The sequence below is a fragment of the Eumetopias jubatus genome, unplaced genomic scaffold, assembly GCF_037043125.1.
Source record: "Eumetopias jubatus isolate StellerSeaLion01/CBP00866 unplaced genomic scaffold, mEumJub1_p1.0 scaffold_1, whole genome shotgun sequence".
In the NCBI taxonomy this organism is placed as follows: Eukaryota; Metazoa; Chordata; class Mammalia; order Carnivora; family Otariidae; genus Eumetopias; species Eumetopias jubatus.
The window spans coordinates 146504949-146521077 of NW_028274807.1; the positions used below are offsets into that span (position 1 = coordinate 146504949).

The 16129-nt window shown below is 39.7% G+C and overlaps 1 protein-coding gene across 2 annotated transcripts in view; it reads left to right on the plus strand.

Annotated features, from left to right (window-relative positions):
* ULK4 (unc-51 like kinase 4) overlaps nucleotides 1-16129 on the plus strand; it is a 616362-nt gene that overhangs the window by 301050 nt on the left and 299183 nt on the right. For both annotated transcript variants that reach the window (XM_028107191.2, XM_028107192.2), the window contains exon 31: nucleotides 3283-3331. In XM_028107191.2, the coding sequence (XP_027962992.2) occupies nucleotides 3283-3331 (49 nt within the window). The remainder of the gene's footprint in view (nucleotides 1-3282; nucleotides 3332-16129) is intronic.

Below are 16129 nucleotides of genomic sequence, written 5' to 3' on the forward strand. Positions count from 1 at the left end.
ATAGACCATAGAAATTTTATTATTTTAGACTGGAGGATATAACAGGCTCATGTAGTAAAATGATACTGGTGATTTAAAATCATTGGGGCGCCTGGGTGGCTCAGTCGTTAAGCGTCTGCCTTCGGCTCGGGTCATGATCCCAGGGTCCTGGAATCGAGTCCCGCATTGGGCTCCCTGCTCGGCAGGAAGCCTGCTTCTCCCCCTCCCACTCCCCCTGCTTGTGTTCCTGCTCTCTCTGTCTCTCTCTCTGTCAAATAAATAAATAAAATCTTTAAAAAAAAAATGTTAAAATCATGGTGGCCAACCACTGAACAGAACCCAAAAATAAGATAACCTTTTGCAAAAGTCAACTCTGATGATTTAAGACTTACTGCCTGAACAATTCCCTGAGATTCAGCCACATCAGCTTTCTTTGGAGGTAAGCCTTGTCCTCCCTGTTCTACAGAGGCCTGAGCGCCGGGGCTGCTCTCCAGAGTACAAATCAAAGGAAGAGAACTCTGAGAAGATTGCTGTGTTACTCAGAGCACATCAAGGGTTTGATCACTGGAGACCCGAGCCACTAATTGGGCCTATAGTGGTATGAGAGGAGGTGGTTAAAATAAGGAGACAGATTTTTAAAAATCAAAGTTTAAGAGCATATGGAAGGCAAATATTGTCTCTAAAGCAATCTAAAATCTCTGGATTTCAGATGTCTAACTATGACCCACATAAGAAAAATGCATTTTACGTCACTACCCAGTATGAATCTATAGGCCTAAAACTGAAACAAAAATGTTATGGGACCATACTGTGTGTGACAGCTTTGGATATTCTCTATTTTATTATTTTTAATTAAGAAGATGCTAGTCAGGGTGCCTGGGTGGCTCACTCGGTTGAGCGTCTGCCTTCAGCTCAGGTCATGATCCCAGGGTCCTGGGATTGAGCGGCAGGCTCCCTGCTCAGGGGGGAACCTGCTTCTCCCTCTCCCTCTGCCCCTCCCCACTGCTCATGTGCATTCTCTCTCTGTCTGTCTGTCTCTCTCTGTCTCTGCTCTCTCTCTCTCTCTCTCACATGAATAAATCTTAAAAAAGAAAATGCTAGTCAATACCCAGTGAACTCATGTCATTGTGCACTTATTGGCCACTTCCCACAGTCTGGAAAAACACCACCTGAGATTGTCATAAACATTTGCGGCCACCCTTGTTCTGTACTTGCTTTAGAGGTGGTTTTTGTTTTTTTTTTTTGAATTTATGTTTAGTTCATGAGTTACAGAAAATGTCATAGAAATGTTGTGGGGTTTTTTTTGTTTTTGTTTTTGTCTTTAACTGAAAGTGCTTTTATTTAGCTCGAGCTCCCTTTTAGTTTCCCAGACGTAGTTCTGAATCATGTCCGTCCAGTCAGGGAACAACAATTGTTATGGTTGGTATTCAGAAAAATGTGATGCCTGGCATGCTAGAACTGGGAGTTGAAGGGGCCTGAAGAGGGCATCCAGGCCAGCCCGCTCCTTGTGCAGAAGCCCGGAGAAGGACTAGTTGTAATTCATCAGAATGAAGTACAGTAGTTTCTGTAGGCATGTCCTAGCAGTAGAGTATATTTAAAAATACTCTCACGAGGACACTGATGTTGTGGGTGGATGCTTCTGGATCTGAATGTTGGGGGAGAGTGTAGAAGAAGCAGCTCTCACCTCTGGGTTCCATTGGAGAAGTGGAGTCCATGCCCCTGTAACTTTCTTGGCTTGGGTACTAGGGCAACTCTCAGATATATGTGCTTGGCTATTTCAGCCCAGGCCTCATGAGAGTATATATCATAAGAATTTAAAAAGATCAGTTTAGGGAAAGGGATGGTCAACATCTCGGAAGCTGAGGAAGAAGCCTGGAATAGTGCTGGCTTGAGGTCATGCTTGGTCTTGGGTCTGTGCATTTTGCATCCTGCTGAGACATGGTGTAAGGAGCTTCGGCTTCACATCTAAGCCTCAGTTGCCCAAGAAAGTGAATAAATAAATTTAATATTTGTAGTCAAAACCTTATCCCCTGATATAGTAAAACTACAAAAATAATCACATTTATTTCTGCTAGATACTGAGGGGCTTTCTAAATGCTCGCTCCAGTCTTTGGGACTCCTTTCTGTACTTCACTTTCCCTTAACACATAATTATATGTGTTATTATATATATATATATATTATTATTATTATAAACACTGTGATCTCTTTTTGGCAAGTCTCGTAGGCTTTTCTTTTATCACTGTATTATCGTAGACAGACAAGCTCTAGGGAGGCCAGATGATGAATTCCCTTCCTATCCACCTGGCATTTTCTGTGAAATAGACAAACTCTAATACCCACAATGAAGGCAGCATGCTTGTCTTAAGTGCTGTCATTTATCATACAAAGTCAACGCTAATAAAATGAAGGAATCTGATTTATTTTTAAAACGGAATCAGGAATCAGCAAATGATAGCTTATGGGCCAAATATGGCATATACCTGTTTTTGTAAATAAAATTTTATTGGAACACAGCCATGCCTATTCATTTATGTATAATTTATGCCTGCTTTTACATTATAATGACAGAGTTAAGTAGTTGCTATAGAGACTGTGTGGCCCACCAAAGCCTGAAATCTTTGCCATCTGACCTTTTACAGAAACAGGTTGACTGCCCTGGACTGAAGGAATATTTAGAGACTGAGGTATTGTTTTTAGTAAGAATGGTTGAGGCTAAAAAAAAAAAAAGAACGGTTGAGGCTATTTTCTCTTACATGGCATGAAAAAAAATCTTGTCGCAATAGATAATAATTCATAACTAGTTTTGGTGAGGGAAAATTCCCAAAGTCTATTGGGTGATTGGGGTCTACTCTTTTTTTTTTTTTTAAAGTAACAGATTAAAAATCATTATACATTCATAATGCTGAGAAGATAGCTAATGAGGCATAAATGAAAGATTACATGTGGCATGCTTAGAATTTAACTGTGCAGTGAGGGCTGGTCACATGATTTCAGCTGGCATTGCCTATTCTCATAGTCTAAACTGTGAATTTTAATTAATTTTTATATTTATAAATGTCAACCTATTTGAGATTATACTTGCTACAGATCAATAAGGCTAAGCTAAGAGTCACTTGAAAAGAGCCCCATATTTCTTGTATTTAATAGATGTAGTTCAATGTGTTAAAAATGAGTATTTAATCATCTATTTCTCGGTCACAGAATTTAAGCAATAAAACATGGGGCTGTGGTGCTCCTGATCAGGGCAGTTTAAATATGAGTTATCTAATGTGTGCTTCTCTTTTTATTTTTTTTTAACAGACTTGTGGAAGAGAGCAAACTGATCCCACTCATTTTTGAAGTAATTCTGGTAAGAAGGGAAACTTGTCTCTGAAATTCGAGTGACATTTAAAACATTTTAAGGTTTTGACCATGTCGTGGGGTTGGGTTCAAACCCTGACTCTGTCCAGAAGGATTCTGTGCCCTTCATCATCTCACTTCACCTTATTGGGCCTCAGTTTCTCTATCTGGACCTTGTCCAGGTCTGAAATGGTATGGGACACCGCTTAATGACCTGCCCTCTTTTTATACATCGTTCATTTGAGATTGGTTTGTGGAGGAAGGGCAGAGGGATGATCACTACACTTTGGTGTGAATTTTCTGATGCTCAGTATGAAGCCCCCTGACTTGGTAGTCAATGGGTCAGATCAGCAGTTTTGTGCCTATGGCCAGAAGGTTATGTTCTTCCGAATGTGGAATAGCTTAACTTCCATACACATTTTTTTCTATTCATAGAATGCTACTCCATTGAAAACCATTTGTTAAAGGAAACCTTTCTTCTATGGTTCCTATGTGTAGAGAGTAAAATGGGATTGCCGGGTTGACTTTTCTCACTTCTGATAAATCCCTACTAATTCCTGCCTTTAGGCAGGTTTGAGAAGTAGGCTGGAAGTTGAGTTGGTGCTTAGGGCAACAGAGTGCCCTTAGCTGAAGAAATGTTCTCTTGTACCTGGGTTGGCTATCCCCCTTCACTAAAAACCTGCCCTACATAGGTAAGTGACAGCATAATGGACAAAGGAGGGGACACGTCCCCAGCCAGCTCAGCCTAACCTACCTTGGCCTTCAATGGAGCAATAACCCTAGTCTGATAACTGTACCCATGGAAAATTATCTTTCTTTAATCATCCTAAAATATTAATATACAAGTTGTTTGTGTGTTGATATGGCTAAATGGTGAAAACATTATTTTTCTTAGCTGCAAGGTGAACCTTTTCCTTCCAGGAGAGTGGGTTGGGTTTGCTGAGCTACGTGGTTTGGATGGGGACAAGAGGTGGCAGTGGGTGATATTCCCAAAGCATGCTCCAGTGACAAGATGGCACAGAGCTGCCATGCTGGGGCCTGTACAAAGTTGGAGGCTGGATTGAATTGCTTTGAATAGTAAGGGGATTTTATAAGCAATAGTGGGAGAAGAAATAGAGAAAATGGGAGGAAGGCACATGGAGATAGCTGTCGAATGGGATTTTAAGCTTTGCCAAGTGGCCTGTGTGTCTCCCCATCTTCAATAAGGGGATATGTGACTTGCTAATTTGTTGCAGCATTGGATTTGTTTTGGAGTTCAGTGGGTGCAGTAAACTGTCTGCTTTGGGTTTCGTTGGGCATGGGGCAAGAGCCAAAGCTGTCCAAACCCAGCCACATCAGGCTTGCATTTGAGGAGACCAGCGTTGAAGACATGGAGAGCTCTCTAGAGCTCGAACAGGCCTTAAGTGGGGGCGGTGGGGGGGGGGTGTGACTCATTGCCCTGCTGTGGCAGGAACGTTTCTAACCTGTTCGGGTCAGTACAGCTCCTTTTGTGACTGATGAAAAGTTTTCATCCTGTCCTTTGGCAATCACTTCAGGGTCTCAAATCTTGTACATAGGAAATTCCTTCTTGAAGGTTACCAAAATCTGTGCTTGATTAATCTTTGTATAATGACCACCTAGAAAGGTTTCATATCTTATTTTTAAAAGATTTTATTTTTGTGCAAGAGAGAGAGGGAGAGAGAGCACGTGCGTGAGCATGCACATGAGCGGTGGTGGGGGGAGGGGCAGAGGGAGAAGCAGACTCCCCGCTGAGCAGGGAGCCCGATGAGTGGCTTGATCCCAGGACCTGGGATCATGACCTGAGCTGAAGGCAAATGCTTAACCGACTGAGCCACCCAGGCACCCGAATGGCTTCATATCTTACAAACCACAGTGAATGTTTAATTGATTAATGCCATGATTTAGACCTTTTTCATGTATTGGAGCTGTCATAGCATGGGTAGAGGTGATGTCTACTGTCCAAGTGAGGATCTCAGCCAGTCCTGAGCCCTGTGACCTCCCAGGCATGTCTGGGATGATGCTTTTCCTCTAACCAAAACAGCTCCATACTCAGGTTTCTTCTATGATAAGATTTCAAAAAGAGGTCCTGCTGCTAAAAAAAAAAAAAAAAAAAAAAAGTTGGAAATCACTGCTTTTAGGGGACAGGACTTTGATGTCCTTGAAGAACATTATTAAATCCCTTTTCTACTTTTGTCTTTCTTGAGTTGAATAATCTCAACTTTTTCCCTCTGTATAAATACATTTTTTAATCAGTGAAATGTCTTTGTAGCAGTTATCCTGTGAACAATTACCTTGTCCTTTCTAAATTTTTGTCACTGAGCAAGACATGATATAGCATTTTAGTGATTCTATGATGTACTTTTTTTTTTTTTCTTTCAGATTTTAACATTTCTGAAACTGGGATGTACTTTCCAAATCAGTGACATTTTATGATTGCTTTCAGCCAGGTGACCTGGTTGTCATTGCCTTAACCAATTCATTTCGCTTTTATTTTTCTTTTTATAAGTGCCCAAGAGTGATGCATTATAAAAATATATGTCTGAATATGTCTAAAAGAGCTCTTTCAATAAACATAAAATGAACTTTCTAAGTAATAAGAAATCATGTCATAGTTTAATTGGCAGCATTTTTCTTTCTTAGGGCTTAAGAAAATAATGGTACATCTTAGAACTGAGGGATTCCTAGTTTCAGGGAAACACAGTATATACTTCAGTGAGGTTTGGTTTCTAAGCTCAAGGGCCTGTGTGGCGTCTACATACATGTAGCAGCTTCTTGGCAACAGTTTGCTCAGAAAAGACATAATGATGTAAGAGAATGGTCGAGTTTCATTCTTCTGTATATAGCTGTCCAATTTTACCCCATCTACATTTATTGAAGAGACTGTCTTTTTTTCCATTGGATATTTTTTCCTGCTTTGTCGAAGATTAGTTGACCATAGAGTTGAGGGTTCATATCTGGGCTCTCTATTATGTTCCATTGACCTATGGGTCTGTTTTTGTGCCAGTACCATGCTGTCTTGGTGATCACAGCTTTGTAATAAAGCTTGAAATCAGGCAACATGATGCCCCAGCTTTGTTTTTCTTTTTCAACATTTCCTTGGTGATTTGGGGTCTTTTCTGGTTCCATACAAATTTTAGGATTGTTTGTTCCAGCACTTTGAAAAATGCCATTGGTATTTTGATTGGGATGGCATTGAAAGTATAGCTGCTCTGGGCAGCTATATACAGAAGAATGAAACTTGATCTTTCTCTTACACCATACACAAATATAAACTCTAAATGGGTGAAAGACTTCAATGTGAGACAGGAATCCATCATAATCTTAAAGGAGAACATAGGCAGTAACCTCTTCGACATCGGCCACAGCAACTTCTCTCAAGACATGTCTCCAAAGGCAAGGGAAACGAAAGCGAAAATGAACTGTGGGACTTCATCACGATAAAAAGCTTCTGCACAGCAAAGGAAACAGTCAACAAAACAAAGAGGCAACCCACAGAATGGGAGAAGGTTTTTGCAAATGACACTACAGACAAAGGGCTGATATCCAAGATCTATAAAGAACTTCTCAAACTCAACACCCAAAAAAACAGATAATCAAGTCAGAAAATGGGCAGAAGACATGAACAGACACTTCTCCAAAGAAGATATCATACAAATGGCTAACAGACACATGAAAAAATGTTGAACATCACTAGCCATCAGGGAAATTCAAATCAAAACCACATTGAGATACCACCTTACATCAGTTAGAATGGCAAAAATTAACAGGGCAGGAAACAACATATGTTGGAGAGGATGTGGAGAAAGGGGAACCCTCTTACACTGTTGGTGGGAATGCAAGTTGGTACAGCCACTTTGGAAAACAGTGTGGAGGTTCCTCAAAAAGTTAAAGATAGAGCTACCTTATGACCCAGCAATTGCACGACTGGGTATTTATCCCAAAGATACAGATGTAGTGAAAAGAAGGGCCACATGCACCCCAGTGTTCATACCAGCAATGTCCACAAGAGTCAAACTGTGGAAGGAGCCAAGATGCCCTTTAACAGACGAATGGATAAAGAAGATGTGGTCCATATATACAATGGAATATTACTCAGCCATCAGAAAGGATGAATACCCACCATTTGCATCGACATGGATGGGACTGGAGGAGATTATGCTGAGTTGAAATAAGTCAAGCAGAGAGAGACAATTATCATATGGTTTCACTTATTTGTGGAACATAAGGAATAGCATGGAGGACATTAGGAGAAGGAAGGGAAAAATGAAGGGAAAATCGGAAGGGGAGATGTACCATGAGAGACTATGGACTCTGAGAAACAAACTGAGGGTTCTAGAGGGGAGGGATGTCAGGGGAATGGGTTAGCCTGGTGAGGGGTATTAAGGAGGGCACGTTATTGCGTGGAGCACTGGGTGTTATGCACAAACAATGAATCATGGAATACTACATCAAAAACTAATGATGTAATGTATGGTGATTAACATAATAATAACAAAGACATAATGAAAAGATTGTACAGAGTCCTGCATATTGGCTACTACTTGTCTTCTAGCCACCCACTAAAAAAGCAAAAGCTGGTGGTCCACTGTGTCCTCCTTATGACTTTTTCCTCTCCTCTTAGCCCATAACTATTTTCCAGCTTCTTTTGATATACTGAAAGACTGATACAGGCTTTATAACTTCCTCCTTTTCTAGAGATCCTCATACAATGTGCTCTTACCAGCAGTGCTTCCTCTCCTACATGTTTTTCAGTAAGAAAGCAAATGTTTCTCTTCTGATGGGCAGGAATTTCAGGCAGTTTCTGTGTCTTTTCTGTGGGCCTGGAGGGAAGTGAAGATGAAAGAAACAACCTGTGAATTTGATGCCGTTTATATAAAACAACCATGTATAAATCTTAAGAAAAGCAGGTAGAACAAAGAGATTTAAGTATGGATCCAGCTGGCCAAGATATAGTACAAAGCTGTAGTAATCAAAACAGTCTGGTACTCTCATAAAAATAGACACATAGATTAATGGAACAGTATAGAAAGCCCAGAAATAAATCCATGTTTTTACGGTCAATCTATGACAAGAGAGGCAAGAACATACAATGGAGAAAAAACAGTCTCTTCAACAAATGGTGTTGGGAAAACTGGACAGCTACATGCAGAGGAATGAAACTGGACTGCTTTCATACACCATCCACAAAAATAAACTCAAAATGGATGAGAGACCTGTGAGACTTGAAACCATAAAACTCTTAGAGGAGAACACAGGCAGTAATTTCTCTGACATCAGCCATAGCAACATTTTTCTGGATTTGTCTTCTCAAGCAAGTGAATCAAAAGCAAAAATAAACTCCTGGGACTACACCAAAATAAAAAGCTTTGCACAGCAAAAGAAACCACCAACAAAACAGAAAGGCAACCTACTGAAAGGGAGAAGATATTTGCAAATCATATATCTGCTAAGGGGTTAATACTCAAAATAGATAAAGAACTCATACAACTCAACACCAAAAAAACAAACAATCCAATTTAAAAAAATGGGGAGAGGACCTGAACAGACATTTCTCCAAAGAAGATATACAGATGGCCAACAGACACATGAAAAGATCATTAGTAATGAGGGAAATGCAAATCAAACCACAAAACCACACTTCACACCTGTCAGAACATCAGGAATGAAAAGAAATGTGTTGGCAAGATGTGGAGAAAAAGGAAGCTTCATGCCCTGTTGGTGGAAATGTAAATTGGTGCAGCCACTGTGGAAAACAGTATAGAGATTCCTCACAAAATTAACAATAGAAATACCATATGATCCAGTAATTCCACTAATTGGTATTTACCCAAAGAAAAAGAAAACACTTTGAAAAGATACATGCACCCCTATATTTATTGAAGCATTATTTATAATAACCAAGATACAGAAGCAACCCAAGTGTCAAGTGATAGATGAACGGATAATGAGCGCGTACACACACACACACACACACACACACACACACACACACACACAGGACTATTACTCAGCCATAGAAAGGATGAATCTTGCCATCTGCAACAACATGGATGGAACTAAATGATATTATGCTAAGTGAAATAAGTCCGAGAAAGACAAATATCATATGATTTCACTTTGTGGAATCTAAAAACCAAAACCAGTGAAAAAACAAAAAGCAGAATCAGATCTATAAATACAGAAGACAAACTGATGGTTGCCAGGGGTGAGGGGGATGGGCAAGATGAGTGAAAGGGGATTGGGTGGTACAGCCTTCCAGTTATGGAATGAAGAAGGAATGAGAATAAAAGGCACAGACAGCATAAGGAATCTAGTCAATAGTATTGCAATAGTGTTGTATGTTGAAGAGCAGAGGATAATGTATAGACTGGTCAAATCACTGTGTTGTACACCTGAAACTAACATTGTGTGTCAACTATATCAAAAAACTACAACTGGTTAAAGATATAACCAACTGGAAGTAGTTTTTATTATTTTGAAAAAAAGCCAAATCTCCAGTTGTAATTGCCCACTCAGGAGCACAGTGCTCCCTCCTGTCTGCATGGCTAACCGTCTGGGCCCTCTGGATTCAAAATACAGGAAGAATGATGTGCAGGCACATAATCACACAGTAGTATAGGAGCTTTATGGAGAGAGGGAGAGAATGCTGGGGATCCCAGGGGTGGAAGGGACCCACCCCTCCTTGCAAGGAGAGGAGTCTCACAGAAGAAGTAACCTTTGAACGTGGCCTTGAGGGAGTTGCCATGAGGAGAGGGGGCATTCCAGCGTGGGAGATGGTGAGAACTTAGCTGTGCCTGGACCAGAATCCATGGAGAAATGCAGGGAGTGATGCTGGAGGGTAGTTTGGGCACAGATCCTGCAGGCTTTATATTGTGGTGGTTTCATATTTGTTTGGCTTTGCACATAATTGATGCTTTTTCAAAATCAGATAGTATCCTTTACTTAGAAAAAAGAAAATCTTTTGGAGCCTCTAGCTGTGTGCACTGAGGAGGTAGGCTGCTCAGCCAGAGGTTGGGACTTGGAGAGAATCAGGTTTAGGGTCATGGGATTATACAGAAAACTTGAGACTGGTTGAGGGCTGGATTCAGTGAGTTCTCTGCCAGTCTCCATCAGTGAGGCTTTTGAAATCAGCCACAGGGAGAGTGGGGAAGGAGTCATAAAACACAGGGCCAGTCTCAGAGGTTTGAGCTAAGGGCCCAGGAGTTCTAACACCACATTCAGGCCAGAGAGCAGGCAGAATGTTTTTAATCCTGAGATCCAGCTGCAGGTGCCCCAGCTCTTGGCAGGCCAAGAGGTGGGGAAAGCCAGGCAGCTGACTGCTTACAAAAAAGCAGCTGCAGGCCCACCTGGGTGAGGGCACTGCCTTTTCCTTGGCCTTGCAAGGCAGCTGTGTTGAGTGGGGACTGGAGGCTCAGGCAGTGTACGTGGGATAAAGCTAAATGGATTCCTATGCACAGTCTTCAGGGTCTAGCATGCTAAGGCAGTCTGGATCTGTGTAACAAATGCGGGTTCCTAAGAACAGGAGCCATCAGAAGGACCCGGTGGCTTGGTTTCGAGTGCAGAGTTGCCTGCGGAGCAGGATGGAAGGCATTCTTCTTCTTCCCCTTTGCCACTTTCCAAAGAATAGAAGTTGCTTTTAAATGTGTCTTAAGTATGAATTTGGATGAATCAGCCTTTGGATTTTGCTATAACTCTAATCTCTCTTCATTTTATTTTAGTGGTTTATGCTTTGGCCTACTTCAGTAAATCATTTTGATACCAAGTAATATAGGCAAACTGCATTTTATTGGAAAAAAAATCTTTATTCATGGCAGATTTTCCAACATGTGCCAAAATATCACTGTCATGATATTTTATGTGTCTGTTCCAAAACAATTAAAGAGCAATTTCAGTGGCAAATGTTAACAATAAAAATGGGATTAGCAATACACTAGTTTGACAATTATATTGTTTTAACAGTCTTGAGGATAGCAGCTGAAGCAAGCTTGAGTAAATCTTTCAAGTCATTGGTATCTTTAGAAAAAAGTCTCTTTATGGACCCTTGGAGCCTAAAGGATTTAATCATGGAGACACCAACATAGTACAGATTGGCAGCCACGTTATATTTAAGGAATGTTTTCAGTCCTGTGCATTCATTAGACTTTTAAAATTACTTTGCTCTTTCCTAGTTGCAACTCATCTGCTATGAATTGGTTCTTTTATGTTAAAATGACAAGTTCCTTATAAGATTAAGAATCTGCACACTTGTGTCCAATATGCCATTAATATGATTCTGCTGTGCACATGGGCATGAATTTCTAAAGTAGCAAATAAGATATGATTAAAATTTCAAAATGCTTGACTTAGGAAGATCCTTTCAAAGTTATAAAAGAGGACTTACTGGATGTAAGAGAAATCTGTTTCTTCAACCTACATGAATACCTATTCAGGATTTCTGTAGATTGCAGAATGGAGCTGTATAACCCAACTGCTATTGTATACAAGATGATTTTATACATAATACACACTGTCATTAAAGTATATACTTTGATGTGGCTTTTTTGTGAGGGAGAGGAAATAGATATGCATGGATCTGCTCTTGGTAGCTTATGTCATCAGTTTGTATTTGCAAAATAGCTCTCTAGGGCTAGGGTGTAATCTGTTGATGCTGGATTAAATGTAGTGAAGTTGCCCATATCGCTACTGAATTTATCTGATCAGCATCCTGTTATCTGGTTAGCCAAGTAAATGTGTTGAAGCTAAATAAAATAAATGTATATCAGCAAACTTGGTGTAAAGCATAACTAGTTTCTGCATAATTAACCCAGTTGGTTTGAAAGAAGATGGACTTTATTACCATAAAAACCACATGTTGTGTCCACTGAAGAAAATGCTAAAGTAGAACTGAGGATATCTTTGGCCAGTCACAGGGCACACATTGGGAATGTGTTACATATGGCCTCTTCTGAGGCAGTGGGATAATCCTGAGTTTTATCCTCATCATTCTTGTTTCTAGTTAGTTCTGCTCTAGGTCCTGGGCTTCACTTTGAGGAAGCAGTATTCCTTCTTCCTTCTCTCTAAGGAGACAGTCTAGTTAAAAAAGCATAGAAATTGACAAGTGATATGTACTTCCCAGGAGTGTAGCTTTTGCATTTTTTTGTTTTTACTCTTAATTGGTTGTGGAATTAGACTTGCAAAGAGAGTGAGGGTAAGCTAGGGCACACTACACTAGCCAGTAGCCACGCAGAGCATTGAACGGAGATGTGCTCCAAGTGTCAGATACCGGATTTCCAAAAAAAAAAAAAAAAAAGTAGCTGATTAATTTTCTTATATTGACTATATGTTAATATTTTGGATATATTGGGCTAAGTGAAGTATCATTCAATTAATTTTGTCTGTTTCTTTTTGTTTATGGTGGCTTCCAGAACATTTAAAACATGTGGTTTGCATTCTATTTCTGTTGGATAAGAGCTGTAGAAGGTGATTTCCTACATCTTGTATCCTCAGTTACATTGTGAGTTTCACTTAGGGAAGAACCCCCGCTGTGTACAATCTCATTTGCACCCAGAACATTGCCCTCCTGCTTTTTGCCTTTCAGTATGTATCGATTCATTTGTGAACAAGTGAGGGAGGTAAGGCATGGCTGTTATACTTAGATCCTTCTTTCCTAGACTGGGGTCACCAGCTGATCTTTCTCCCCTTGATGGTGGTGGGAAGATGAAATAGTAAGATGGGCCAGTGTTCTCCAAGTGATGTACTCACGAAAGGCAATTTGGTCGTAGCTCCCCTGACTTTTGTCCTTGGCTGGTGACACCATTTGATTTTACTTGTTTCCTGACTCTGGACTGTCTGGGGATGCCCATTCCTTGGCCACTGGCCACCTTTGGGTTCAGGCTTCTGTTAAAAAAAAAAGTGCCTGCGGTCGTCATCAGGCATTGCCCAGTCTCGTGACTCCAAAATGTTTGTATTTAGGCCCCTTTGATAGATGGGAACAGAGTGGAATGACTTGTGGTAAATACAAAGACTTATTGGAAGGGCCTAGTGTAAAATCAGTGATTGCTCATTCTCCATAAGTAACCACTAAATGCTACTTTTTCTTAAACTTCTTCAATAATGTAGGATTCGATAAAGTTTATTCATGAACAAAACGATTGAGAATACCCACTTTTTAAGAAAGTGGAAATGTCAGCAAAAAGTTACAAGTTTTGATTAAAGCCACAAACATCTATTAGCATTTGCTTTTGATGCTCTTTGTGTTTGTTTTCTTGGATGAGCAAGAAAGAGCAGAATTTATACGCTTACCCAGAGCTGCAAAGGATTTTCAGACTGAGCCAGGAAATCTGATGGACTGAAGCAGTTTACAGATTTATGGGGAAAGGAAAGCTTTTTAAATAGCACTAGCAAGTGAAATTGCATTTTGGATTTATTAGAGGCACCAAATTAGAGAAAGACTGAGGAGAAGCCAGTAAGGGCAAATTATTACATAGGATTTTTACGTTTATTTTTTTCTGGTAACAAAATCAGTGCCTACTTGTGAAGAGTTCACACAGTACAGAAATGTCTAACATAGAATGTGAAGATCTTCCATAATATCACACTGTACAGCTTAATGCATAGTCTTATTCTTTTCCAGCCATATATTATCTCTCTCTCTTTTTTTTAAGATTTTATTTATTTATTTGACAGAGAGAGACACAGTGAGAGAGGGAACTCAAGCAGGGGGAGTGGGAGAGGGAGAAGCAGGCTTCCCACCGAGCAGGGAGCCCAATGCGGGGCTTGATCCCAGGACCCCGGGATCATGACCTGAGCCGAAGGCAGACATTTAACGACTGAGCCACCCAGACGCCCCTTATATCTCTCTCTTTTTTTTTTAAATCAAAAACAGAACCATACTAAATATTCTATTTTGTATCTGCCTTACTTTATAGTGTCCATGGCAAAAGTGTGTATATGTGTGCACATATGTATTATTTGTTCTATTTCATGGCCATAGTTCATTGTATTAACAACATTTAGCCAATCCCCACTGATGGACACTTAAAGTTTTTTCCCTTACCTTTTTGCTAATATGAGCAGCATTGAACAGAATATCTTTGCTATATCTTTGCACCTCTGTGAGTTTCTCCTAATTCTTAAAGTCGAATTGTTATGCCAAAGTATATGCATCTTTTGTATTTTATGTTACTCTCAAAAATGTTAATATAAAATTTCCCACACAGTAGTGGTATAAAATAGTACCAACTGTGCCATGCTCCCACTGAGTATCATTCAGTTGTCAGTTGTTTGTGTTTTGACTGGTTTGCTTTTTAATATCTGTCAAATAGATCTTTTTTTTTTTTTAAAGATTTTATTAGAGAAAGAGCTTGTTAGCACGGGGAGGGGGAGAGGGAGAGGGAGAAGCAGACTCCCCGCTGAGCAGGGAGCCCCACGCAGGTAGATCCCAGGACCCACTGATCACTACCCACAGAAGGCAGACGCTTAACCAACTGAGCCACCCAGGTGCCCTCTTTCTTTTCTTTTCTTTTCTTTTCTTTCTTTTCTTTTCTTTTCTTTTCTTTTCTTTTCTTTCTTTCTTTCTTTCTTTCTTTCTTTCTTTCTTTCTTTCTTTCTTTCTTTCTTTCTTTTTCTTTCTTTTCTTTCTTTTTCTTTTCTTTTCTTTCTTCTTTCTTTTTCTTTCTTTCTTTCTTTCTTTCTTTCTTTCTTCTCTCTCTCTCTTTCTCTTTCTCTCTTTCTCTCTCTCTCTCTCTCTCTCTTTCTCTTTCTCTCTTTCTCTCTTTCTCTTTCTTTCTCTCTTTCTCTCTTTCTTTCTTTCTTCTCTTTCTTCTCTTCTCTTTCTCTCTCTCTCTTCCTTTCTTTCTTCTCTCCTTCCTTCTCTCCTTCCTTTCCTTTCCTTTCCTTTTCCTTTCCTTTCCTTTCCTTTTTCCTTTCCATTTTCCTTTCCGTTTTCCTTTCCGTTTTCCTTTCCGTTTTCCTTTCCTTTCCTTTCCTTTCCTTTCCTTTCCTTTCCTTTTTCCTTTCCTTTCCTTTTTCCTTTCCTTTCCTTTCCTTTCCCTCTTTCCTTTCCTCTTTCCTTTTTCTTTCCTTTTTCTTTCCTTTCTTATACCTTCTGTGTTTTCCAGCATGCTTGAATAAGGACTTCTCCTCAACAAGTTTATATAATATTAATCTTTTATTCTGTACATTTATGGTGTCATGATTGAATTTTAAATCTTTGCTCTAAAATAACTTTGTTATAAGAAATGAGTTCAAATCCACCTTTTCTCTCCTCTTCCCCACACCTCCCTTTCTCCATTACTGAGTTGTTGTTCCGACACTGTTTGTTGGTGTAATTCGTCATTATGGTGACTTGAAATATTATATTTATGATTCATTCACTGGATCTCTACATATCATTTATTGTCTGTATGGGTATACAATTGGCTGCATATATTTAGCATGTGCAATTTGATGAGTTTTTAAATATGTATGTTCAATCAAGATAATGAACATATCCATCATACCCCTAAAATTTTGCATTCCTATTTGTAATCCATCCCTCTATATTTCCTGTCCCAGGCAACTATTAATTTGCTTTCAGTCACTATAGATTAGCTTTCACATGACAGTTTCACATAGAATTTTATATAAATAAGTAATAAGATATGGACTTTTATGGACCTGGCTTCTTTCACTGAGCAAATTTATTTTGAGTTCATCAGTGTTGTAGTATGTATCAATAGTTCATTTGTTTTTCCTGCCCTGTACTGTTCCATTGCAAAGAATAAGAATATGCATTAAGCCCTGTGTCTGACTCCTGCTCAGCCAGGAGTCTGCCTCTCCCTCTCCCTCT